General features: G+C 47.5%; 1 protein-coding gene across 2 annotated transcripts; it reads right to left on the bottom strand.

Annotated features, from left to right (window-relative positions):
* On the bottom strand, positions 1–27721 carry ARHGEF5 (Rho guanine nucleotide exchange factor 5). Of its 2 annotated transcripts, XM_029234318.1 has the most exons (16): positions 27593–27721; positions 20116–20995; positions 17902–19752; positions 17259–17310; positions 16772–16836; positions 16311–16564; positions 11373–11533; positions 10694–10846; positions 10261–10390; positions 9941–10015; positions 9434–9523; positions 8133–8290; positions 7365–7526; positions 5639–5709; positions 3737–3841; positions 1–3020 (listed from the first exon to the last, which is right to left on the bottom strand). In XM_029234318.1, exons 2-16 carry the CDS (start codon positions 20981–20983, stop codon positions 2863–2865), a joined length of 4353 nt encoding a protein of 1450 aa, XP_029090151.1. In that variant the 5' UTR covers positions 20984–20995; positions 27593–27721; the 3' UTR covers positions 1–2862. The 2 variants fall into 2 exon arrangements, with proteins under 2 accessions (XP_029090151.1, XP_029090150.1); XM_029234317.1 differs by having other exon boundaries at positions 17902–20995.

The following is a 27721-nucleotide window of genomic DNA, read 5'->3' as shown; positions in this document are numbered from 1 at the left end:
TATCGGGTTTATTTCCGGGGGATAAATATGTGTGTAAAAGAAGGAGAGCCAGTGAACGTAATTTCTTTACATTTTCAAAGACTTTTAAACAACTTCTATCCCAGAGGCTAATTAAAAAAAAAAAAAATCAGTCATCCTAGGACCAAAATCCTCGTGTCGTGGATATAGAAGTTGTTTAAGAGAAAACAAAATTAGGGAGAATAAACACATCTCAAACTGTGAGACTTCCGGATACTAACATGCAAGCTGATCTTATTAACGTCATTATAAATGACCGACAGAGCAACTACTGCACAATAAAAATCTTAAGATCACAGTTAACTCTAAGTGAAAAGTTGATGGGGAAGATAAACTTTACAAAGTAGCACTAAGTTGTGAGTAGGTAAAAGTGACAGAAGGAAATTCAATGTGGTCAAGGGCCCAAAGGAAGTGATTCAGCATATATGTATAGGATCTTACGCTCCAAGCTTGTTACAATTCAGCAAAGGACCAATGAAAAGGACTGTGGTTTATGTCTCCTGAAGACATTATTCCTACCTGGTTTAGCTCAAAAAAACCCAACAAAATACTGTATATTCATATATGCCTCAAATACAGTCTGTCCAAAAAGTGTTAGTTAATGGTTGTTTTCAGAATTTCTCATAAGAAATTGCTAAGTTTCTAACACACTGATGCCAAGCAGGATTAAAGAAAAAATTGAGTTAAATTCTGGAAATCTGAAGAAGGAAGGGACAATAAGTAGAACTGTGCCCAACTTTCTGAAACCTAAAGCATAAAAAAATTAGTAATTCAGTTCAGGAAAGATTACTCATACCTAAGCTGTTGTTCTTTGTTTTTAAAACCAAGGATCTAAAGACAAGTTGAAGCCAATTGTCTCTTATTAATTTCCCAGATTAGGTGAGAATAACCTGATTAAACAAATATATATTAAATTCCTAAAGACAGTTTCGGTCTTATAGAAGTCAGCTGTGAAGGTGCTCAGAAAGTCTTAGCAACTTCAAGCAAGGAAGCAGTCATTCAACTAAAAACATTTTTTTACATGTGTATCATTCAGACGTTGATATGTTACCTCTCTGGGAAAATAAGGGAGAGTTTGCCTGGAAAATATAAGGTTGGATATGACTCCGTTTGAGCCATATGGCCAGTGTTCAAATACTGGTGTGAACAAAAAATTTGGATTATAATTACTGTTATTGCTATTAAGAAGAATCTGTTGTTAGTTTACTTATAATACATACATATTAATATATCACATATTAATAATAAAAAGCTAGCTTTATGAAAAGAGTGAAAAATCTCCATCGAACTTCTCTGAAGTCATCCCTATTTTCGATTTTTTTTAGCAGTGTCAGCCTGTTTAGGATAAATTAATATTAACCCAAACTTAATTACTATAGTGATAACTTTTCTAAGGATTAAGCAAGCTAACTTACATTTGAGAATGGATTAAAAACAAAATGTCTTATCAGAAGTGGTACGACTGTGTCATATCATCATTAATTGGGTATAGGACAAAGTTTACCATATTATTCTTACCTTTGTACAAAGCTGCAACGCAATGCTACTTTCGAGGCCCCCTAAAGATAAACCAGAGTGGTGGAATGTCCAGGGAAGAACCACAGTGAGCCCACTTAAAAGATGATGCTACCACTGCTGTATGAGGGCTCAATATGAGAAGAAAAGGTAAAGGGTGATGTTCTTCAACTGAGAAAGGCAACCTGAGGGGAGACAGAGAATCATACATCGTAGAGTTGGATGGGAGTCTGGAGGCTAATTGGTTCGATCTTGAATTTTACATTGAAGGAAACTGAGACGTGGACAAGCTGCATCGTGGCCGGGCGGTGACTGGAGTTTAGGTCTCGTGACTTGGATTCTCAGACTCTTTCCTAGAGCCTAGGATTCTAGGATTCTACCCCATGCTGCTTCTCACAAAGAGGATGAAACAGAGGTAAGGATACCTTCACAATAACTCAAGTCAAAATATAAACTCATGAATGGTCAGAGTAGGATTTTCAAATCCACCTAAACTAGCTTAGACCTTAACTTGTGGGTTCAGTAAAAAAGAAGGTTTGAACGGGGTATTCATCACCCATCAACTCATTTTAATTCCTTATACAACCTCTGAGGCCATAACAAGCAGAAAAAGTGCCCAAACTCTGAGGAGTCAAAGAGAGTCGACTACTACCATAACCCAGGCACCACCGTGGTCCTTCATGACACCTAAATCAAATAGCCTGGAATCCTCATAGGATTCCACGTTCTGAACCTTGTTCCGGGGTCTGGGGAGAAAACACTCGGAGAAGTGCCAAGTTTATTAGAGTGAGAGAGGATCGCCCTCACATAGCCACCGATGGATCCCAGAGACGCAGGCACTGACCTCGCCCTGACAATTATGGGATATCTCTAGGGTTGGAAGATACCTTAAAAGGTCACCAGGTTAACCCTCCCAACTGATGTGTTCATCCCCCTTAAACAGCTCCCTCCAGTGGGCTGAGGTCAGATTCTCTTTAACACACGGCTGTGATGGAAACTCTGGTCACTGGAATTGGTACTCTGGAAGCAGAGAACGTTTAAGTACTGCAGGGTAGTAGAAGTAAAGGTCCTTGGCTTAGGCCCCATTGGTCCCTTTTCCTATGAGAAAAGGTTCCCAGAGTCCAGTGCAAAGTCCCTGAAAATCCCCCCACCAAGCACAAAGCACAAAAAATGGAGGCCTGGGACTAGCGACTGGCAGCTCGGTGTCGTCCTTGGGTTTCAGAAGGTCTAGTTCCTGGTGCACAGAAGGCCTCTGTGGCCAGATTCTGGGGCCAGCCCTGTGCAGGAACATCTTGTCCTTAAGCTCAAGGGATTCCTCCCAGAAAACAGCTAGGTCTGCTGTTCCACCAGCTGTAGTTTGGCAGTCTTGACTCGGTGGGCTTCCTTCAGGTTCCGTGCACGGACCTCTGGGTTGGAAATGAACTCCACTTGCTGTACAGGGAACCAGCCTTGCTCCCCATCGGAGAGTCTCACGCCCTCCAGCCAGCCTATGGGCACAGGGCGGGTGGGAAGAATAATTACCTGGAAAAGACCCACAGTAATTTCCCCCAGACCTCCTTCCCAGAAATTCTTCTGAACTGTAAGGCTGATAGGACCGGAGAGGCCGCAGTCTGGGAAATCCAGCCGCCCCGTGCACTCACCCTGGCTGCTGTAGGTCTGGCACAGTCCACAGCTGCCTGTTCCTGAGCCTTCTCCACTCTTACCCGTTGCATTGTATTCTCCCCAAATACATGCTGAAGTTCTAAGCCCAAGTAACTCAGAATGTGGTCTTATTTGGGAATAAGGTTGTTGCAGATGTAACTGGTAAAGTTAAGATGAGGTCATACTTGAGTAGAGTGTGCCATTAATCCAATATAATTGGTATCTTTATAAAAAGAAGGAAATTTGGACACATACACACACACACACAGAAGGAAGAGAGAGAGCTCGGAGTGACGCTGCCACAAGCCAAGGAAGCTGGGGCAATCAGAAGCTGGAAGAAGCAAGGAAGGACCTTCCCCTAGGGTCTTCAGAGGGAGCATGGCCCTGCCAACACTTTGATTTTGGACGTCTAGTCTCCAGAACTATGAGAGAATACATTTCTATTGTTTTAAGCCACCCAACTTGTGCTACTTTGTTAGAGCAGCCTTAGGAAATGAAGACATCCACCCATAGTGTCCCACCTTCAATGCCCAGCCTGCTCCTCATGGATTCTCCCTCTTACCATCACTGCTTTGCTGAGTCACCATCACCACGTCTGCCTTCTCTAGTGCCAACTCATCATTCTCTCGGGGTTTGTAGGCTCGAAGGCACTGTACTTGTGGGGACTCTTTGGAAGAGAGTGTGACAAAGGTTAGGAAAGGCAGGCGACTAGAACATGAGAAGGGACTTGCAGGGGGAGTTTGGGAGGACTTGGGAGATAGAAAGTTTGGGCTGTTGAAAGTTACACACAAGAAAGACAATTGGAAAAGTCTTCATATTCTACCAGGGAACAAAATGGTTGATAAGGAAAGAGAAATGCCAGACTTGAAATGAATCAAAAATTCTATTTCCCCAGCAAAGATGGAGAAATAGGTTGTGACCACCTTTTAGTGACTCATTATTACAAATAATTGATATTCTGCTAAAGACCCATCTTCCCACTGAAACCTTCCCTGATTGTCCTCAATGGATTCTAAACTCCTTTAAAACTGACTGTCGGGCTTCCCTGGTGGCACAGTGGTTGAGAGTCCGCCTGCCGATGCAGGGGACGCGGGTTCGTGACCCGGTCCGGGAGGATCCCATGTGCCGCGGAGCGGCTGGGTCCGTGAGCCATGGCTGCTGAGCCTGCGCGTCCGGAGCCTGTGCTCCTCAACGGGAGAGGCCACAGCGGTGAGAGGCCCGCATACCCGCAAAAACAAAGACAAAAACCAAAAAAACCTGACTGTCTATGGCAAACCATTTATCTTTCACCTAATTGTTTCATGTTTGTGTTCTGCCTCTCCAACTAATTTGCAAATTCTGAGTCTGTGACTCATTCTTCATTCTCTTCATGGTACAAGATGTGGGACTAGAAGAGACTTCTCCAGTGGGGTTCGAGGTATGATCTAAGCAAGGCACTGAACACCCTTCCTCATCTATAAATGACTGAGTTGATCAAGGAAATTCTGGATTTTTTGTATGTCTACATCTTCGTGAGCGAGGAGAAATTTCCACAGTTTTGAAGCTCCAAATAAGGTGCCCCAGAGTATGCCTGACCCACAGCCTTCTATCGTACATGGGTTTATGGCTCTTTCTGCTCTACCACACTGCACTGGCTCTCTTAGAAAATAAACAGAACACTGCATTGTTATCTGTACTTGTATTTCCAAAGCTCATCCATATATGCCATTCACAAGATCACAGTAAAGGAGGAAGAATTATCTTGCCTTCCTTACCTACTGGGGAGCTGAAGCCCAGCAGATGGATTGAACACTGAGCAGAACTCCATTTACAGCCTGGTTCTCCTACTTCCTTTTACAAAGTTCCTTGTATTTGTTTGTTCTTTTGAGTCACTAAAGGCTCAGTGTTCCTTTGAATTCAGTTCCTCTCGGGTATGAATTAGAGAATCCTTGCTGGAGGACAACTGTGGGGCTTACATGAGACCGAGAAGTCCATCCTTAGCATGAATGCAGACACTTCCTAATGTGTGTGCCTGTGGTTGCCCACGAGTACCTGGAAGCCTAGGGTAAGGGCAGTGTCTCAGGTCATCCTGTACAGGAGGGGTTGTGGTCAGGACAAATCTACTGTGTTGCTATCCTCCCCACCCCCTACTCCAGATGGACTCTCTCCCCCTATTTCCCCAAGAACTTCAAGTCAGTAAAATCTAAATATCTATCTAATCTACAGATATTTTAAAAGAGCAAACTATTGCCCAAGGCAAGGAATGTATGGTGCTGGGGAGGAGGCACTGCCATGGTGATGAGCAACTTGAAGCAGATGCATCTCAGGTGTTTAAGTTCCAGTGACCAGCCCTCCACTCTGAAATTCTGGACAAAAGTAATAAATAGAAGCCTACCTGAGTTACTACCCAGCGTCCTAAACTCCTGCATCTAAAGGAGACTTCTGACCCCCACCATTTTTCTCTCCCTCTTAGACCTTCACTCACCATAACACTCCAGAAGGTCCAACTCCTCTCTTGGCATGGCCAAGGCTGAGATCCAGCGAAGCTTTTCACTTCTAGAAAACAAAGCAGGGTCATTGCTTCAACTGCAGCTCTGGAGGGGTATAGGACAGGGGCCAATGATAGGGAAGGGAAGGGACCGTGCGAAAGACTTGTCTAGTTCAAAAAGTTGTCTAGTTCAGTGATAACCAGGACAAAAGTCAATGGGACTCCACTTGGATGGAAATTTGACAGGATCATGAACTATATGTTCATGTGTCTTATCATCCTTTATCTTTCCCCCTCTCTTTCCAAGCTTATCTTCTTAATGGCATCTCGTATCTTTCAAGTAGGGGCATAAAGTCAGCTGTCAATTATGCACATGAAGATTTTCCATTTTGGGAAGCATACTAAGCAAAATGTTCATCTCGGTTGAGATTCCCGCTATCACTTTGCATCCTTTTTGACACTCTTCTGCCTACCTTCCTTCAATCAAATATCTCAGAGATGAAAATTATTCTGTAATCATGATTAGATCAGGGAGATATATGTACTATTGTTTTGGTCATGTAATATAATCCAAGCCTAATTTTGTAATTATCTGAAGGTTTTTGGATTACCTTCACCTCTGCTTCCAAACATCCTGGAGTAATTGAGAGCTGACACTATTACCGTTCCAGGAAGATGCTGCCCAAAGTGCTACACAAAGAACATGAGTCTGTATCTGATTACTTGACTTAGGTGACGTTTTGCACCTGTACCAGCCCCTCTGTTCCATAAGTGAGGGCAGGTTTTTTTTTTGTTTTTTGTTTTTGTGGTACGCGGGCCTCTCACTGTTGTGGCCTCTCCCGTTGCGGAGCACAGGCTCCGGACGCGCAGGCTCAGCGGCCATGGCTCACGGGCCCAGCCGCTCCGCGGCCTGTGGGATCTTCCCGGACCAGGGCACGAACCCGCGTCCCCTGCATCGGCAGGCGGACTCTCAACCACTGCGCCACCAGGGAAGCCCGAGGGCAGGTATTATTGATCCTACCCTGAAGTGTCTTCTAAGGGACAAAAATGCAAAGTGTCTACAACATGAGGATGTTCAGACCACTAAGTATCTCATCAAACTTTTTAAAGGAGAGGTTTCTTATATCTTTTATAACAGCAATAATAGCTACAATTGTTCATTAAGGTAGATACTGTGTACCAGATTTTATAGGTATTATTTTTAATACTCTTCACAGTGTTTATATGTATGAATGTATGTTATTATTATTAATATTAAAAAGATGAGCAAATCAAAATTCTCAACGCTAGGGATTTCTGCTCAGCAGAGGACTGGGTTAGAAGGTGGGAGCAAAGAAAGCTGAAGGCACCCCAGTGCTTACCTTTTTCATGTCTTATCACATCTATGCCCCACCAGCCTTGGGCACTGAGGAATGTCTGGCTTATACACTTTCAACTGTGGATGTCAGTAATCCAGTTACACAGACTTTGCCCTTCTTAGCATAATAGACGCTATGCCTTGGTAGTGACAGCGACTTTACACCCTCTCCCACCCAGTCTCCTGTAAGTCATTTATTAGCTCTAGGAGTCTGGGTTTAGGATGCTCTAGAGATGCTCCCCAGTCCAGAATGGACTAAGTGGTACTGTGGCTGTTTCCTGGACACATTTTCTGCCTTGGTCCCACTTCCTTGCCGGGCTGTCCTCCCTCCCTTCCCTCCAGATCCCCTGCCCAGCCCCATCTCACTGAGTCTCGGTGCGGAAGAGGAACTCAGCCTGGGAGCCCTGTGCGTTGTCCCGCAGGAAGAGTCGGAAGAGGTTTTTGTGAGGTCCATGCAGCTTCATTTCACACTTTTCCCCTCGGACGGAGGAGAAGGGAGCGTGGTCAAATACCAGGAAGCGGCTACCCCTGCAAAATACAAGGCTTTTCAGCCTGACTCTAGGGTCATCACGCTTCCTCCACCCTCATATCTTTGGCCAATTCAAAATCCCTGGCCTAGCATCTGCAGCCTGCAAATTCTCGTCAAAACCATAAGATGGTGTCAACTTGCTCCCAGGGGAGATTTGTCAATGGCTTGGCAAAGCACATATCCAGTGCAATGGATGCTTTACCGCTTCAAAGAGATGAAGAAACAGAGCCAATATAAAGTTTCTAAGGCCCTCAGGACAAAAGAAGTGGCTAAGTATCGATGTTAGGCTAGTAGGCTGAGCCCAGCCCAAAGAAAGCACAAACAGACTGATCTGAAAATGTGATAAGCTAATTTGCTGCATTTTGCTCTGTGTCTATAACATGGTCCAGGTCCTGCCAGGCGATCTCGGGATATAATTCGGTGGGATCCCCTTTTTCGCTTTGGACCATTTTCCTCCTCTCTGGGTCATGACCTGGCCTCCATGGGATGAGCCACTGAGAAGCGTTCCTCTATAGGCACACGACCCTTCCCTGTCCCTTTAGTGCTTCCCTCCTGCCTCCTCCCATTTCCCCCTTGTGCTCTGGCCTCCCATTCCAGTCACTGACTCTCGGGGCCGAGACAGCAGCAGACAGTCATTGAAGAGGTGCAGGTGGACTGGGCGTGCGCTCAGCTTCCTCCGCAGCCCTGGGGAGACACTGAACTCCAGGGCCGTCAGCTCCCCGCTCTTCACCAGCCAGCGTGACTGTGAAATGAGCGGGAATATCTACAGAGCAGGGAAGAGAAAGAAGACGGTGTCACAGACGGGACAAGCACGAGGCTTTCTCCCGGGCCTGACCCCCCTCACCATGCCTCTTCCTCATAAGTCCCGCCCTTGACAATCATCTCTTTCACATCTTCCTCCTTGCTCGTGACCCATCCACTTAAACTCTGTTTCTCTCGGAACCATCTAACTACCACTGTCTACTGCGGCGTGGCTCCCATGTCCCCAGCTCAGGCAAATGGAAGGTGCCTACGGTCCATCCCAGGAGAGTGACTACATGAAAAAGCTCAGCCCTAGAAGCCAGAACTGAAGAAGAGATGGGAGAACCCGACTGGGGCATGTGAACAAACAGAGAACAGTATTATATGTCTCTTAGACGTTAAAAGTTGAGGGTGGTTCTGATATCCGTTCTTTCTACGATTATAACCAGAGATAGGAGAGAAGCAGTCGGAATCAGATGTGGGGATGAGAATAAAGAGAAGCAGGTGGGGTCTGCCTAGAGCTGGAGTTTGGGTAGTGATAAGGGTATTGAACAATGATTAATATGTAGATAAGGGATTTTCCCTCTCTGCTTGGGAGGTAAGGATGGTATCTGTTCTGAGTTGAAATTTGAATGTGGAATGTCTATTTTAAATTTGTATTTGGATGAGAGATTTTGGCTCTATATTTGGATTCAATTTTATACTGCTTTGGTTAGACTAGACGGAGACGTAATAAAATATTGAATACTTCAAGTACCAAAAATGTATCTTTTTAAAGCCTTACATTGATAAGTTCTCTCTCATCTGCCCAGTTCCCAAAGGCACCCTCTCCCTCTCAGGTAACCACTGTCCTTTATTTCTTATGTATCTTTCCAGAGTTTCTTTCTGTATACACAAGCAAATGCATATACAGATTTTTACCCTACTTTTTCACCAAAGGTAAGATACTATATAACACACATAGGGCTGCATTTCCCCTTTCGCACTTAACAATATATCGTGGAGACTGAAGTAGGCATTTGGGTAACCCAGAAACAGGGCAGAACAGAAGGTGTGCAGAGATCAGGTTAGAGACTGGGATACCGTGAGCAAGACGGTTCTGTGATAGAAGGTGACCTGTGGGATCTGCTTCCCGGCAGGGTGGGGACTCAAGGGACTAACTTACTCTGCACTCAAACTCGATCTTCTGGCTCAGGTAGATCAGCTCCTCCGTCCGTCGCATCCGCTGGACGTTATTATTGCAGTCTCGGATCAGCTGCGTGTTCAGCAGGGTGAAGAGAGAGGAAGAGATCCCCGTTAGAGGCTTTGGCTTTGTGTCCCCTGCAAGAAATCTGGAAGCTGGTTGTGATTAGCTTTAGTCTTTGCACCAGCCTGGAAGGGAGCCAATACAGCAAGACGCTGAAGCTCTAGGACTGTGGTATACTTTGTAGAGACCTGACAGAACATTCCTGGGCCGCGTGAAAGTAAGATTTAATCTGGGGATTGTGGTAGGAGAGCATAGTCCCTTGGCATGGAGTGTCCTTGAGGCTGTGGGGTGTGAATGCTTGGAGGTTTGGCGGGTGCAGTGAGGTAGCTGAGGGGCCTGTGCTTTCTGGAGTCACGGGCCGGGGCAGGGGAAGAGCTCTCTGTGAAGGACAATCCCGGGGTCCCAGTAGCGGTGGTAGCTGCCTACCTCCTCCAGGGCGTGGTGTGCCTTCGTGGCCTCTGCTTCCTCCGAGGAGCCAGGCTGGGTTCTCTTCAGAATGTTCTACAGAACAAACCGTAGGCGGAAGCCAGATGGAAAGAAGGGAGGGGCAAACAGGAAGAGGCGATTGAGGGTGGGTGAATGGAGAAGTTCAGGAGCAAAAGTTTAGCAGCAAATATTTCTGAGAAAGGAGAGTGGGGGTGGTGATACGGGAGACCGCTCACACTGTCCACAGGGGGTGGGAGAGTGGCAGGAGAAAGGATAGTCCTTTGGATTAAGGGGGTGGGCTGAGGTGGGATCTGCTCTACCTGGAGCAGCAGCTTGAGACGGGTGATGCGCTGGAAGGGCAGAATGAGAAAGGACTTGAGGGAAAGGCGTTGGCAGATGGGGTCACTCTCCAGCTTCTCCAGGACCTCTCGGAAACTGCTGTTGCTAGTCCTGTGTGGGCAGGGAGCCTTGGGTGAGGAGGGGTTGGTGAGTATTGTGGGGCACAGTGAAGGCGTGGGGAGTGGGGGCTCGGTGGAACGCCTGTAGGTTGGGAAAGAATGGTGGGGTCCAATGTACAGGAGCCCCAGATGTGATGACTGAGGGCGTCTGATCTGGAAGCGGGGTGGGGCTTGAGATCACAGAGCGGGCACAAGAACATGTGTTCTCGGGGTAGCCCTCTGGGCTGGGTATTGGGGGTCTGGTGCAAGGTCACTGCAGGGCCCACGTGGGGACGGGATGGGGATCAGGTCTCACAGCAGGCTTTGGAAGGTGCGTTCCTGGTAGGTCTGGTTGGTGACATAAGGCAGGTAGACCCGGCGGAAGTCGGGGGCATGGCTCAGAACCACATCACACACTTGGAAGGTGAAGATGTTGCCCTCAAAGTTCTCTTCCAGGTCTGAAAGGAACCTGTACAGGATTAAAACAAGTCTCATCAGATTTGTGGGTCTCAAGTGAGGAGTCGGCTGACCCCTGCTATAGCTTGAGCTTGTTACTTCTTCCCTCCATTAGTCAGTAACTTCTAATGACTGTCCTTAGCTCTGTGTTGCTTGCCATGCACTAGAGTTCTCTCCAAGGCTGCTGCTCATTTGCCCCTGATCTAACTCTCTGGTCCTAATATCCCATTTCTTGTTCTTCTTTTCATCCTGTTCTGGTTTTCTGATCTTCAGATGTTTCCCACGTCATCTCCAATGCTCTGCATGCCCACAGCACATGCAAAACCTCAACCCAGGAAGCATTTCTCATTGGTTTACCCATTACTGTTCCCAACCACCCACTCACATTCTCCTCTCTTTGCTCTCTCTATCCCTGTAGCCGCTGGGAATCATGGAGGGAGCAATGAGAGGGTTCTGAAAAAGGAAAAAGCCAATGAGAGGTTTACAGACTAAAGAGAGTGAGGCTGAGTGAGTGGTATTTGGGAGAAGGGGAAGCTCACATGGTGCTGACGTCACGCACATCCTGTAAACGAGAGAAGAGCCATTGATGATCCTGGTTGGAAAGGGTGGCCCGGAGCTGCTCTGAATGTTGGAAATGATCCACGGCTATATGTAGACTGCGCAGGTAGGAGGCCTCTGACACAATCAGCTCAAATTTGGCCTAGGAGATTAGGGAGGAGGAAGACTAATTAAAAACATTTATTGAATCCCTGGCGTATGTTAGCCACTGTGTAATATTTCAGGGGTAGAGCGGTTAACAAGACGGATCCTTTTAGAGCTCACAGTCAACACCAGAGTCCAACCTGATATCAGGGAGGAGAGAGAAAGAACCTTTGAAGCTGAGGGAAAAACATGTGCAAACCCTCAAAGGTGGAAGAGAAAAAGATGCTTTCAAGAAACTCAAATAAACTGAGTATCCTTGGAACCAAGGGTACCAAAGTAGTGGCCGGAGATGAAGCTGGAGAGGCAGAGAGGAGGTCTGGAGGATTATGTAAAGAAGGTAAAATAGCCTAGACTTAAGGCAGTGGGGAAATGAAAAGAGGCTTTATGTATGGGACTAACTTGATCTAATTTGTTTCCTATTGTATAAAGATATTTCTGAGCACAGTATGAAGAAAAGATTAGAGGGGGGCAGGAGAGCCATGTTAGGGAAGCGTCATAGTAATTCCAGAGGAGAGATGAAAGTCTAAATAGCCATGGGGATGGGGAGAGGTAAGCCAATTTCATAACTATATAGGAGAGAGATTTGGAAGGGCTTGTTTATTTGCTAGAAATAGGGGCTGAAAGAACAGGAAGAGTCAAAGCTAATGCCTCCATTTTTGAGTTTAACTGGGTGAATGACAGAGTTCCTTACTGAACTAGAGAACTCTGGAAGAGGAACAGATTTAGGGGATGAAGGTAATTTGAGGTTTGAGGAGCAATGGAAGGAAGCAGGATGTTTGAGAAGGAGATGGTGCAATTGTGGTTTAATGGAAACAGCCCAGTTATTGGGAAGTTCCAGCAGGAGACACAATGACTCACAGCCCTATTCTCTATTCTTCATTCAAGTATGCAGCTTCAAGACAGATGCATGGACAGGAAAGAGAAAGAACACACGCAGACACACCGTGGTGGTGACTTGGATAACTAATGACATGGCCGGAGGCCACTCACACACGACAACACTGAACCAGGACACTGAAGGTTCATTTGCGTCCTGGCTCTAACATTCGCTGAGTATATCACTTTGGGTGGCTCATGTACCCTCTCTGAACCTCAGTTTTCTTATCTGTGTAGATATAGTGACCCTCTCCTCACAAAGATGTTGTGACAGTCAAAAGAAATGGAGTCAGTGAAAGCACTTTTTCCCAGAAGTGCTAATTCAGGAAAGGAACATATGTGTATAAGTATAGAGGCTTTTCTTCTCAGAAATGTGAGACCAGGGCTGGCCTAGGAGCCCTGGTGGACTTCCTTGAATTCTGGAGTTGGTGAAAGAGAGCTAGGGTTCAGATCATCTGCCCACTGTTTGGTCCATAAATATGGGCAGACCAGCGATTTTATAAATATCTTCCATATGCTTTAAAAGTTGAGGTCAGCACAAGGCCCCCAAGTGTGAGCTTCAAAAAACCTAAACATGTATACCTGTTTGGCTTGGTAAAAGCACTGCTTATCCATAAGTCCTTACGGCCAAAATTTTACTCCTTCCCACTTCTGAAAGAGGGAGGATATGGCATTAATGTGTGTATCAAACTATATACCAGATACCATGCTAAAAGCTAAATAGGTGTTGTTTCATTTAAACCACACGGCAACCCTGAAAAGTAGTCATTATTATCCTTGATTTTTACGTGAGTAAACTGAGACTTAGTGAAGTTATATACCTTGTTAATGTTACACAGCTAGTAAATGGTGATCCAGGATTTAAACCCAGGTCAGCCTGATTTGAAATTAAAGTAGTAAATGTTTTGTATACAGTGTTAGGAAATGTTCTAACCTCATTATTTTACAAGTAGCTGTCCAGTTTTCCCACACTTATGAAGAGACTATCTTTTCTCCATTGTATATGCTTTCCTCTTGTGTCATAGATTAATGGACCATAAGTTTGTGCGTTTATTTCTGGGCTCTCTACTCTGTTACATTGACCTATGTGTCTGTTTTTGTGCCAATACCATACCATTTTGATTAGTGTTACTTCGTAGTTATAGTCTGAAATCAGGGCGCATGATACCTCCAGCTTTGTTTTTTTTTCTCAAGATTCCTTTGCAATTTGGGGTCTTTTGTGGTTCTGTATAAATGTTAGGGTTATTTGTTCTAGTTCTATGAAAAATATAATGGGTATTTTGATAGGGATTGCATTAAATATCAACTCAAAATGACTTAAAGGCCTAAATGTAAGACCAGAAACCATAAAACTCCTAGAAAACATAGGCAGAACACTCTTTGACATAAATTGTAGCAGTATTTTTTTTGATCTGTCTCCTAAGGCAAAATAAATAAAGGCAAAACTTTTAAAAATGGGACTTAATTAAACTTAAAAGCTTTTGCATAGCAAAAGAAACCACTGACAAAAAGACAACCTATTGCAAATGATATGACTGATAACGGTTTAATACCTAAAGTATATAAACAGCTCATAAAACTCAATATCAAAAAAGCAAACAACCTGATTAAAAAATGGACAGAAGAACTGAATAGACATTTTTCCAAAGAAGATATACAGATAGCAAACAGGCACATGAAAAAATGCTCAACATTGCTAATCATCAGAGATATGGAAATCAAAACTATAATAAGATATCACCTCACACCTGGCAAAATGGCTATCATCAAAGGTCTACAAATAACAAATACTGGCAAGGATATGGAGAAAGAAAAGGGAACCCTAGTACACCATTGGTGGGATTATAAATTAGTGTAGCCACTATGGAAAACAGTATGGCAGTTCCTCAAAGAAATAAAAATAGAACATATGATTCAGGAATTCCACCCCTGGGTATATATCAAAGAAAATGAAAACACTAATTCAAAAAGACTCATGCACCCCAACGTTCATACCAGCATTATTTACGAGAGCCAAGATACTGAAGCATTATTTACAAGAGCCAAGATATTGAAGCAACCTAAGCGTCCATCAACAGACGAATGGATAAAGAAGATGTGGTATATATATATACACACACTGGAATATTACTTGGCCACAAAAATAATGAAATTATGCCATTTTCAACAACATGGATGGACCTAGAGAGTATTATGCTTAGTGAAATAAGTCAGAAAGAGAAAGACAAATATTCTATGTTATCACTTGTATGTGGAATCTAAAAATAAAACAAACAAATGTATATAGCAAAACAGAAACAGACTCGCAGATATAAGAACAAACTAGGGTCACCAGTGGGGACAGAGAAGAGGGGAGGGGCAAGATAGGGGTATGGGATTAAGAGGTACAAACTACTATGTATAAAATAAATAAGTAACCAGGATATACTGTACAGTACAAGGAAATATAGCCATTATTTTATAATAACTTTAAATAAAAAATCCAAAACTATTGAACCACTATGTTGCACATCTGAAACTAATATAATATTGTAAATCAACTATACTTCAGTTAAAAAAAAAATAAAGTGGTAGACATTTTTTGATTGATTACTATGTACTAGGAACTTATCTTTTTTAAAATATTTTTTTAATTGAAGTGTAGTTGATTTACAGCATTTCAAGTGTACAGCAGTGATTCAGTTGTACATATATATATACATGCACATACAGGTATATACACATATATACGCATACACACACACATATATATATATATCCTTTTACAGATTCTTTTCCATTATAGGTTATTACAAGATATTGAATATAGTTCCCTGTACTATACAGTAGGTCCTTGTTGTTTATCTATTTTATATATAGTAATGTGCATCTGTTAATCACGAGCTCCTAATTTATCCTCTCTCCCACCCCGGGTAACCATAAATTTGTTTTCTATGTCGGTGAGTCTATTTGAATACATATACCACATCTTCTTTAGCCATTCATCTGTTGATGGACAGTTAGGTTGCTTCCATGTCTTGGCTATTATAAATAGTACTGCTGTGAACAGGAACTTACCTTTTTTTTGATTCTCCCAGTAGCTCTTTACAACCCAGTTTTACAAATGAGGCAACAGAAACTTAGAAAGATCAAGTAATTTGGCCAAAGTTGAATAGCTAGCAAATATTAAAGTGGGCTTCACATCCAGGTTATTGAAGCCAGAACCTAAAATAAATACTTAAACATTGTTCCATAATGCCGTTCCATTGTGCCATATTGTCTTCCCAGGAAGAAAGGTTTTAACCCATATTTTAGATTGATTATTAAGATAAGCTCTCCACGTAAAACATATTAATGGTAGTAACTTAACATCAGACCAACAGCCTTTCCTATGGTCTTGCTATTGGAAGTAAGGACCAGGCAGAGACTGATGGTCATTCAAAAGCCTCTAGAAGACCAAAATCACAGGACAGCTGCAAGGGCCACTCTTCAAGGGACCCAACAAAAAGCCCCTGCATGCTCCTTGGTTGAAGAGGAAAACTTTAGTGCAGACTGAAACCCTGGTTGAAGAAGGAAATTTTAGTCTAGCCTGAAGCTAGACTAACTAGATTAACTAGATTAACTCCACACTCCTCCCAACAAATTCAGGGGCATGGTCACTTTGTACGAGCTCAAACCAATAACAGGGAGGAGTTAATGAGCAATGGCATGAGGAGGTAGAGAGGAGGGAGAGCGGTGACATTCAGCAAGCAATTCAATGGGGATGACTCACTGTCACGGGGTGCACGTGTGTGGTGTGGTGAGTATGTGGTAGGGACAGCCCGCTCATGGTGGCGAAGGGGAGTAGGAGATAAGGACGAGAGCACTTTGCTTCCCCTCCTGTAGCCTCTTCCCCTGCCCCACCTTGCCCTGCTGGGTACCTCCTGGAGTTTTTGGTCTTCGTGGGTCATGGAGAGCAGCACGGTGCTATTGCGCACCACGGGGATTTCCTGCCAGAGGGAGCCACTGGAGGCCATGGAGAGGCGTTTCAGGTAGGACTCCGAGGACACCAAGGCCTTTCGGGGCTGCCGGGGGGAGGCGGGCCCCGGTGCCTCTGTCAGGCTGTCCAGCCGCTGCTGGCTCTGGATCTCCTTGTTCAGAAACACATCGCTGTACTCCTGGTAAAGCAGCTGAGCTACAGGGGTGAAGAAGCACGGCAGAGGGAGAGAATTAGGGAGCTGCGGAGTTGAGGCACACAAACAGAAGCCACCAAGCTTCTGGCTCTCCTGGCATCACTCTCTCCCTACAGATATCCCCGCCCCACGGCTGATAGCCAGGAACCCCTCTCCAGTCTTGGGCAGAACACTCATGTGGGTCCACAGTTCTGTTTCAAGGTACTCACAGGAATTGATGAGCTTGGAGCAACGTCTTGAAAAGCCTCCCATCACCTCCTTTGGCTTTTTCTCCCTGTGGAGTCAAGAAGGGCTCCGTGGTGCTTGCTGGCCTTCAGACACGGAGAAGCCCCAGGTGACTACGGATAAGACAGTCTCTAACCACTGAATGTCAGGGCCAAATCCCCTGGAGAGGCAAGTTGTAGCCTGACCCACTTTTGGGTAGTTTGAAGCTTCTTTGGATGTCAAGCTTTTTTTACGGGGGTGGGGTTCAGTTCATGGGGCCAAATGGCCTATATAGGGATGGGAGATTTGGACTCAGTTGACGGAAGCAGATAGATAAAAAGTCTCCCTACACCCTGGAAACCTGGGGTCTGTCTCTTCCCCTCCTTAACCCTGGAAAAGACAGGGTCCCAGAACCTTTGTCAACTAATGAAAATCTCAGTATCCTAAGAAAAAAGAGTAAAACTGTATCCATTAGGACAGAGGGTGACTCACCGAAAAACAATGGCATCTGAAAGGCTAGGGGATTTTTCCACGGCTGGACCTCCTGTGTCGGAAAATGGAAATGGGTAAAGTAACTGGGACTTCAGAAGGGGCATTCAGAGAGAGCCAAAGAACATAAGATCTAGAGTGGGAGATGCAGGCATCGGTGTGGGGCGTGGGGGGGTGGTAGGTGGGTAAAAGGGCTCAACTGGGAACCTGTGAGAGAGGACAGTGCCGAAGTCGAAAGCATTTGAGGACAATTGTACCAGGTCTGTCCCCGTCCCTCGTGTCAGAACATGAACTGGACAAGTAGAAGATGCCTTCTCTTCTACTGGAAGGACATCAAGCAGGTCTTTGTAACTGGAAAGTAGAGGCGGAGTGGGGCGGGGGGAGGTTCAGAACAATCTTGGGGAAAAGAGATACACAATAAAAGCACACCATGGTTGGGTGATGGATGGAGACAGAGGGGAAGGAGAAGAAAGGGCAGCACCGTGAGCTCAGAGAGGGTCTCAAGGACTTTCCTCTGCATTGGGGCTGTGTAGTTGGGTGAGCGAAGCCAGCAGGAGGCTGGGGGACAGGAGGCGGATGAGGAAGGAAGGGCTGGAGAGAGCTCGGCCTGACACGAATGTCACCGCGGTCCTTGCCCCTCACTCACCTGAAGGGCCCTCGGGTAGGATGGAGGGTCTGCGCAGGCCCTGCCGGTGCCAGTCCTTGTGCTTACTCGACCCCTCACTAGGGACCCCCACCTGTCCACTGCTGCCCTCCGCTGGTCTCCCTGAGTCCCGTCTGTGAGGCCAGCTGGACGCCTTCTCCAGGTGGGGATGGCTGGGCTTCTCTGGCTGCCTTGTTCGGCCTAGATCCGACCTCCTCAGGCCATTGGCTCCTTCCTGGGGGAAGATCCTTCTGAAAGATCTTCTGGCAGGGACCTCAGGCTCTTCCGTGGTGGGTCCCTGGACATCCAGTGTCCAGGGGGTGGTCGGGAAAGCGGGACTTACAAGAGCTGTCATGTTACTGAAAGCCATGCCAGGGGGCACTTCACTCTTACTCCTACTGGCGGGAGACGAAGAGTCTGTCGATCTGCCCGTGGCCGGAGGCCAGGAGACACGTCCCGCAGAATGGGGAGTGGAGATGGTCCACTCTTGACAAACTGGCCTGGTCCTGGCCTGACCCCCTGAATCTCCGAGTCCCCCCTGGGCGAGCCTGCTCCTCTCCCTGGACTTTGGGGGTAACGGTGGTGGTTCAGTAGGAGGGTTCACAACAGGGACCGGGGGGAGAGGCCTGTAGATCCTGGAGCTCCTCGAAGAAGAAACAGGAGAAGGGTGTGGCTGAGACAAATCGGGAGTTGGGGGTAATGGCTTCTTGTATCTTTGCCTGGGAGAGAAAGAGGTCTGAGTATGGTCAGGGGTGTCCGGGGTAGAGGGCAGGGGTCGGTGCTGCCTTGCCACAAGGGGGTCAGGAACTTGGGGCAGTGGGCCTTTGGGGTGGCCGTGCAGCCCTAAACCTAGGGCCAGGGGAGGATGGCTATACCGTCTCTGCGTGGGGACCACGGCAGAGCGATGGCCGTCTCCCTCCACCGTAGAGCGGACGCGCCTCTTCTCTGGGGCAGGAGGGGGTGGAGGCTCACGGGTCCTCTCATCTACGGAGACAGTGGGTGGGGAAGGGCCATGGGCAGGAGATCCTGGGGCAAACGCCGAGGGATGTGTGGAGGCCCACGGCTGACTGCTTTGGGGGCTGCCAGGCCTTGCTGGGTTTGAGGCCAATTCTTGAGAGTCCTGCCCTGGAGCGGGTAGTGAACTTGAGGATCCCGGAATGACGGCACAGTCCCTTCCGCCTTTCCTGCCCCTTCTTGGGATCACAGAGCCATAGATGGCAGCTTTGGGGCGTCTCTGGGGCAACTCTGAGTGGGAGAAGGAGAGTGATACTCCCGCCAGGTCCGGAGTCGGTTCTGCCCCGTGAGAGCCCAGGAAGGAGTGGCCCCTCCGGTGCTGGGCCACCCTAGTGTGGTTGCCTGGGGGACCCTGAGGGCTGGCCTGGCCTGCTGAGGGGAAGTCGTGGAGGGCAGCTGCAGGGCCCTCAGAAGCCCCACAGGGAGATGGGCTGTCGGTGGGTCGAGAGGCTCCGGACATTTCTGGAGAACATGCAGCAACCCAGGGCTCCCTCCTGGGGAAGGCGACTTGGGGGCCCGCAGAGGATGAGGCAGTCATGCCGGCGGAGACTTCAGGAGGGCTGGGAGGGGCTGACGCTGCTGTCCTTGGAGGGGTCACAGAGACCCCCTCCTCTCCCCGGCTGGATGCTGTCCCCTTCTCCAGCTCAGAGCCCACTCGCTGGTTGTACTGAGCTGTTTCTTGGTCAGGCGACTCCGCGGCAGGAAAGGAATGAGGTAAAGAAATGAGCTGCTGGGACCATCCTACTAACTCCAGGGCAGGAGTCAGAGCTACAGGGGACGGTTCCTCAGCCCTAGGCTCTGTCTGAGTCCCGGGGATCCTGGCTGTGGGACAACAGGCATCTGGAAACAAGTCATGGGGAGAAGAGACCTCAGGGGCTACCAGAGCCAGTGTGGCAGGAACATCACGCTCTCCTCCTTCCTCTGTATGCCTCTCTTCTCCCCCTGCCCCCAGGGTGTCCCCACGCCCACTGCCCACGTCCTCGCTTGACCCTGCCTTCTCCTCCTGCCCCTCTACTGGCATCGCTTTCCCCTGTAGACCCTGATCTTCTTGCTTTCCAGCGACTTTCACTGATTTCCCCACTAAGCTTTCATTCTCCTCGTACTGAGCATCCACCTTCCTCTCCTCTGGCCCCGTCAACTCCCCGCTCTCCTGTTCCCCTTGTTCTAGATCCCTGTGGCCGTGAGACCTCCAGTGCCACTCACCAGAACTCAGACCTCCCAGTTCCCCACTATGGCCCTTGCTTTCTCCTTGTTCTGCAAGCATCACATCGTCTTGAATCCGCCGCTGGTTTTGTCTCTGTTCTTCCTCTGTTCCGCTAACCTGCTCTCCCATCTGCTCCCCCGAAAGCCCATCAGAGCAAACATCCTCCCGCAGAGTTCCCTCCCCCTGAAGTCCCCGTCCCTCCAGCTCCTCGGCCTTCTGGAGACACACGGCCCCTTCTCTCTCTGGACTTTCCCGCCTGGTAGGTCCACTTTCTGAGTCCTGTGGCTGGTTGGTCTCCGCAGGGTACTCTTCACAGCAAGGCCCACATCCGGTCTGGGCAGAGGTGTCTGGGGAAGTTTCCTCCTCTCCTTCGGCTTGTCCGGTTTCCAATATCAAAGAAGTGAGCTCTGGTTTAAATTCCACCTCCATGCTGCTACCCAGTTCACCGGATATTGAGGCCGTGTCTAGATATTCACCCTGGCTGGGGCAGGCCCAGAGCTCTGGGGGAGCTGGCGGCCTTGCCTGCCTATCCGCTGGGCACTGGGGCCCTGCCTCCTCATGCTCTGGAGTGTCACAGGCCTCAGCCATCAGGCTTTCCTGGTCGGTCTCCACATCTGCAGAGGCTTCGATGGGAAAAGAGGTCATGCTCTCAGTTGCACAGTCATTCACATCCCTTACATGTCTCTGCTGGGTCTCCAAGAGTCCGTGTCTCTCTGCCCACTGATAGGGTGGATCCTCGCCCTCTTCAGCTTCAGGTTCCAAGGCAGGGGTCTGCCTGCTTCTCATGGGAGCTGCCAGGATAATACTGAATTCCACTCTGGCAGGAATGGGGGTCGCCGCTCCGTGTTGGGGCCCCTCAGCTTCCATCAGGGCTGAATCCTAAAGAGGAATAAGAGACAAACTTTCTATCCCCTCTTCTGCTTTTATTTATCAGAGGGACAGACCATAAAGAACAAGTGTGTGATGATTTCTTTGGTGCCATTTACTGTCATTCTTTGAGACAAAAAGTACTTCACAAAATAAGCAATAGCCTGTATAAAACTTGTCACTGATTTATTCCTTTAATAAATATTTACCAAGTGACCCTCTCAGTAGTGAACAAGGCAAACAAAGACTGTGTCCTCATGGAGCCTGCAGTCTCGTGGGAGAGACAGATGGTAAACAGTTACATTAGGGCACAAGACCGTTGTCAAAGGGTACCAAGCATTCCCAGTGGTCATTACCCTCTAGATTGTATTATGTCGTAGTGTCTCCCTGTCTACTCTCTGGGCACCAAGAGTGACTCAGTTCCATATAACTCCCAGACACTGTGAGTGACACACCCTAGATCTAAGAGTCCAGAGAAGCAGTGTCTGGAGGGGTATCCTCCACCTAAGCTGCAGAGGGGATTAAAACAGGTCTGGCCATTACGGCCAGCATCTGAGGTACTACAGCGTCGTGTAATCTTTACAGAGGGTCTGGATTTCACTCATCTTATTTTCCACAGTGTCTGGCAGAGCCTGTAACTAATTAACAAAAAAATTGTTTTTCAATTATAGAGGCAGCTGTTGGAAAGTGGAATGATAACTAGACTTACTAGATGAGAACCAGAGCAGATACAATGGGTACCTACTTCAATGAGGGCCATCAAACTGTGTACCCCTCACTATCTTACTCTCCCCTTCTCTCCACCAACCATGTGAACTCTTCTCATTACTGCCCACGTTACTGACCTTCCACCTCTCTTTCTCACCTTGCAAAGAATTTACAAACCAGCGGAGAGGAACTGCTTCAGTTTCTTGCAATTCAGAGAGACCCACACTTCACTGTGTCCACCTTCCCCCTCTGACAATGCAAGAGCATCCCTCCTCTCTAAGTGCCACCTTCTTTAGCCTGCCTTTTCAGGACCTGATGCCATGGATTATCTCATTCTTTCATACCTTCACCTTCTTTGTTGGAAGCATCCCACCAGAATTTAAGCATGTTCATGTCTTTCTCGTCTTTCCAGTGTGTAAGTGGAATTCTTCACATCTGCGGTCTTCATATCCTCACATCTCACCTACCTCTAGCTGGGCTTCAGTAGCACCACTCTGCCCATCTCTCCTACAACCTTAACTTGTTAACTCCAAACAAGACTCTAGGGATGCTTATTTTGGTGGTTCTTGCCAGCATGACACTACACTGGACACAAAATTGACATTAGAAGTACTCTTTCTTGTTATTTGTGAGACATTTTCCTGAAGTAACCCCTTAAGTGTTCCCCAATCCTCTACCTGGGTTACTGTGCTCCTCTTTGTAGCACTTATCAACCAGAGTTCTCTTTACTTCTCCTTTGTAGCATTTATACAATTATAATTATATAGTTACGTGCGTATTTTGATTTACCATCTATCTCAAACAAGAGGCGGTAAGCTTCACGAGATCAAGAACAATATCTGTCTTGCTCAACTGTCTACACCTAATACACAATACCTGGCCCATGCTAAGCACTCAATAAATATTTTTCCATCACAGAATAAAATTCTTATTTCCCTCCTGGCCCGCATTCCCCATATCTAATCAGTCACCAAGTCCTATGGACCCCGCCTCCTGAGTATCCTTCAAGTCTGTCCACTTCTCTCCATCTCCGCTGCTACAGCCTGGTCCACCCTGCTGCCCTTTCGTACCCAGGCCACTGCACATGGGGCACAGCTGGCCGCTGGCCTCCACACGGCTTCTCTTCCCCTATTTCCAAGGCATTCTCGCCCCAGCACCTGAATGATCCTTAAAAGCCCCACTTCTAGTTTAAATGCTTCAGTAGCCTCCTGCTGCCATTGGGATGAAACCCAAATATCCATTGTGGGTTACATGCCCTCCACAACCTGGCCTCTGCCTTCCTCTCCAGCAGACTCATCACCTGTCAACACCTGTCGGTTTTCAGTCCCCTCGGCGCACCTCCCTCTCTCACCTGTAGGCCTTCACATGTGCTGCTTCTCTACTTGGAACCCTACTCTCCTGCTCAGAGAACCCTTTACTTCTTCTCAAACTCATTGCACTTGTAGTTACAAATTTCGCGTCTATTTTCTAGGTTAAGCCATGAACTTCACGAGAACACAGACACTGCCATATTTAACTGCTCAATTCCCTCTGCCTGGGGCTTACCTGTCCCTCAACAAAGATTCACTGCATGGATAAATGAAGAAAGGAAGAACACAGAGTTAAAAGAGTGTTGTCCAACTTTTAGTTCTACTTTTTCTTGCATCCTGATAATTTTCACACAGTTGTAGAAATCATGTAATTTACTTGAATATTCATTTTCTTACCTTTAGAAAGGGGATAATACACTCACTTTCCAAGGACTTCTAATAAAGATTAAACACGACAACGTAAAAAATTAAAAAGTGCATTGTTAACACTGATGGTAATAGAAATGTCAGGGATTGTAAGTATTGTTGGAGAGAGAGAAAGAGAGAAAGTGTAGGAGAGAAATACAGGATTTCTGAGCTGGAAGGACTTTTAGAGACACATAGAAAACTTCGCCTAATTTACAGATGAGGAAACTGAACTCAGATAACCTACACACTTGCTCAAGTTTCCTAAGCAAATGTACAGGTGAACTCAAACCAGGGCCTTCTCACTTCGGTCTACCATAAGCAACCAGAAGTCCAGCTGTTAGAAAGCTGGCCGGTCACTAGTACAGAGAAGACCCTGGGGGCTTATAGAACTCACAGCTGCACCTGGACTCACACCTTTCCTGTCTAGTCTAGGCTTAAAGCAGAAACCCACTGCCCCAAATGCCTGCATACACGCTTGCATAAACATACATACATACACACACACACTAAACCACCCTTGCAGGGACTTCCCTGGTGGTGCAGTAGTTGGGAGTCCGCCTGCCAGTACAGGGGACATGGGTTTGAGCCCTGGGCCAGGAGGATCCCACACGCTGCGGAGCAACTGAGCCCGTGTGCTGCAACTACTGAGCCTGCGCTCTACAGCCCAGGAGCCACAACTACTGAGCCCACGTGCCATAACTACTGAAGCCCACATGCCGCAACTACTGAAGCCTACACACCTAGAGCCCGTGCTCCACAACAAGAGTAGCCCCTGCAATGAGAGGCCTGTGCACCGCAGCAAAGGGTGGCCCCTGCTCACCGCAACTGGAGAAAGCCTGTGCGCAGCAGTGAAGACCCAACGCAGCCAAAATAAATAAAAATAAATAAATAAAATAAAAATAAACCACTCTTGCAGGTTCTACGCAGGAGAGCATGACATCACCACATGGGTACTTCCCTAGCCACCCTGCAGCTGTAGTACGTGACAAGCTCCTGGTCACCTCATAGACACAGATAACCATCTCTATGGGGTAAAGGGCCCTAACACAAGCGTAATGTGTAGAAGGGCTTTTACGTCTTTTTCCAGTTAATTGACACAGTGTGTGATGTGGCCCCTACATCCAGCCCTAAGTACAAAACACTATAATCACTACAGATGGTGCTGCTGTGGCGTGACCCTGTTTTCCCAGCCACATGTTAAATAATATACTTGCTCACCGTAAACACTTTCTGAAACTTGGCTCCCACCTGCCTAAGGAGACCTTGTGATTAAACCTGTAGCCTCCCCTCCCTGGCACGTGTACTGTCCCGGCCCTATACTCATAGACACTCTCATGTCCTCAAAACGAGCAGCCTCTAAACACACAAGCGTATTTCTGCTATATTCAGGTTACATCTACAGACAGCATGTGCTACACGAACATCTTCAGTTCCACTCTAGTGACACAATGTGTGTCTGTCTCCTGCAACCCCACTGACACTACTTCTAACATTATCTTTACCCTTTTGGAAATACTGGTGGCCACCGGCTCAGCCCCCATGTCCCTACACTTGGACCTGTCCTATAATCCTATGACAATCAAGCATTACGAGTCTAGAACATGACAAAGCTAAAGGAAATCTGTAAAACATGGTTTTGCTCACGTAAGGGCATCAGGAGAGAGGTTTGTTTTGCACTTCCCACTATGTAAGAGTCACTTCCTCATCGCCTTCTGCACTGGGGGTGAATAATCATTTTTACCTGAGCACAGGCAAAGACAGAGCATGGCACCATGGTGATCTGGCCTCCCTCCAGACCAGGGTCATTTTTGCATCTGCTGCCCCTGTTCACATGCGACTTCTTTCAAGACAAAGCTCCAAGTCACCCCATTGACACAGCGTGTGACAGAATTCAATAGTCCCCTTAGAGCCCCCAGTACCTTAGCTCTTGTCCATTTCCAGTCACCAGACATCAGTTTGTATTTCCAAGATATCCCTCCTCCTTATCTCCCACCCCCATTACACTGCATCTCCTTCAATCCAGTGTCAAGTGCCACGTGTACTTTTGAGGACCATGCTTCCTGGATTGTCTAGCAGCGTCAGTTTCAAATATTCTGACCTACACCACAAATCACTGAGATACTCCTGAGGTTACAATACTTCTGCATTTACACTGTATCGCCTATATGCTATTTTAGGAAAATACCCACCAAATCAAAAGAAATGTTCTCATTTTGATTTCAAACATAAGATCACCACATAGATGGATGCCACCATTCACTGTTTCACATTATTGCCCTCAGTGCTACAAAGACATCAAAATAAGAGTAGCTTTCTGGACCGCTAACTGCTAAGACCTGTGTTCTACCCATTTTCGGAAAGCCCCATCATCCAAGTGAAAGCTGTAATAAACACCTCTATCTACCCCTAATGTCTGAAAATATCACATCATCCACTGCCTTGTAGCCCTGATGGGCTCACACAGACCATCATTAGTGGCAATGCTGAAATATACCCCACAAGCCCAACTGTGGCCCTGGTGCCACCCACACAGATGTGAGTGTGAGTGACCTGTGTGTGTCCTTAACATAGACCCTGACGGTCACCTTGTTCTGGTCCACCTTGTAGACACTACACATGACCAGCTCCTGTTTACTCCACAGACATGGTGAGTGACTCACCCCTGTCTACACCAGATTCTGTAAATCATCTGTTTGGGTTTACACCGCTTGAGTGACACTTGAGTAACACTGATCCTGTTCTTGTCATACCACATAGTGACTGACCACACCAGACACCATGAATGACATGTTCCTGTCTATCCCACACACACCGCGCTTAATGCAGCCACAGGCAACCCCGGAGAGACCACGTTGTGGACAGCCATACGCTCTAGGGACCCCTAATCTATAAAGACTCTTGACTATAGTTAGAATCACTGTATCCTTTTGATAAGAGGGATTCCTTCCCCCACCTCCTGACTTCTCTCTCTTTCCCACCAAGATAATGACAGACCTTCCCACTGCTGGACAGTCTCACTCAGAATTGACACCCCACATCCTTTCCCCTCCCCAGCCCCCCAAGAATCCCCTCAACGGACATGGCTCCAGTTTCAGGCCCACAGACTGGTTAACAAATGACCCCCATTTTGCCGGCGCCCAGGTGTAGATAAACCAGGAAGTCTGAACAAAGGGCCACATTAGGAGCTGTTTAGCCAGGAGCTGAGATTTCTGGGGTAGCCAAGGATGCAAGACCCAGGACTGCAGTGCGGGAGCAAATGGGGAAGAAGCTACAAAAGAAAGTCACTCTCCCTCCCTTGTCTGTCAAGAGTCCCAGCCAGAGTTCACTCCTCACTCCTTGGGAGACAGGAGGGCAAATCTGTCTTGGGAATCCCAGATCCAGGAAGGAGAGCAGGGGCTGAGATCTGAGAATCCAGGGGCACCCACCGGGATGGGCTCTCCTAGGACAGTCTTGCTGGAGGGAGGTTATGAATAATGGCTCAATACTAGACCTCAGCAGGGTGCTCTAGCACCCCAACTCTGAATAGCTCTCTTCCCACTTCCCCAAGTTCTGAATGCAATGTTGTGATCAACATGAAGCTTTGGAAGCACTCCCCATATGTGGGGAAACCGGGTGGAGGGCAGGGCAGGAGCGGTTGTTTACAGGTTAAAGCACCTCGGCTAACAGGGAAGAGCTATGTACTTAGACATACACAGTATGCGAACTCATAGGAAAATAAGGGAAGGAAGGCCCAGGCCTGGTTAAGAAAACAGGAGACAACAAAACATCTCCAGGGACGGAGTAGGTACACAAAGGGAATCTCAGTTATTCCTTATTATAGGGGTTAGCTTTCCCCAGGGCCTAGACTTAGAAGAAAGAGCCCTCATTACCGGCCCGCGGAACACCTAGGGGCAGGGTGCCCATTTGCAAGGCGGAGACCAGGCCGGAAGCAAATTTTTCCAGGCAAGAACCTTTCGTCCAGCTTCCCTCCTCTTCCAGACCAAGGTACTCGGTCCTACACCCCGAGCTCTGCCTATCTGCCCAGCCCCCCCCTTTCCGGAGCCTGCGTCGTCCCCGGACCCAGCCGGGGCTGGCCCCAAGGTGAAGGCCTAGATTCCGGCGCTTCCCGCCACTCCCTGACCTCCGCCGGGGCTCGACAGCCGCCCGCCCGGAGACGGGAGCTGCGGGGGAGGAGGGCACCCACCTGGGAAGTGTCACATGCTGTCCTGGCCCAAGAGTCCCCTCGGGTCCCCGGCGCCGGCCGGCAGTCCCCAGCGCAGGCCCCGGCAGCCCAGCCGCCCCGCCCGGCCGGGAGGGAGGGATCTGGTTCTCT

Source organism: Monodon monoceros, unplaced genomic scaffold (assembly GCF_005190385.1).
Source record: "Monodon monoceros isolate NGI ecotype Baffin Bay Population unplaced genomic scaffold, NGI_Narwhal_1 Super_Scaffold_2, whole genome shotgun sequence".
In the NCBI taxonomy this organism is placed as follows: Eukaryota; Metazoa; Chordata; class Mammalia; order Artiodactyla; family Monodontidae; genus Monodon; species Monodon monoceros.
Note: the sequence above shows the minus strand (reverse complement) of the source record. Positions and strands in the feature narration are given on the sequence as shown.

Coding starts and splice junctions, on each gene's coding strand:
- ARHGEF5 (XM_029234317.1), bottom strand. CDS start 20,983: ATGGAAGCTGAGGGGCCCCAACACGGAGCGGCGACCCCCATTCCTGCC. Junction 17,311..17,901: donor CCTACCCGAGGGCCCTTCAG/GTGAGTGAGGGG, acceptor TTTCCGACACAG/GAGGTCCAGCCGTGGAAAAA. Junction 3,021..3,736: donor GACTCAGCAAAGCAGTGATG/GTAAGAGGGAGA, acceptor CTGTGCCCATAG/GCTGGCTGGAGGGCGTGAGA.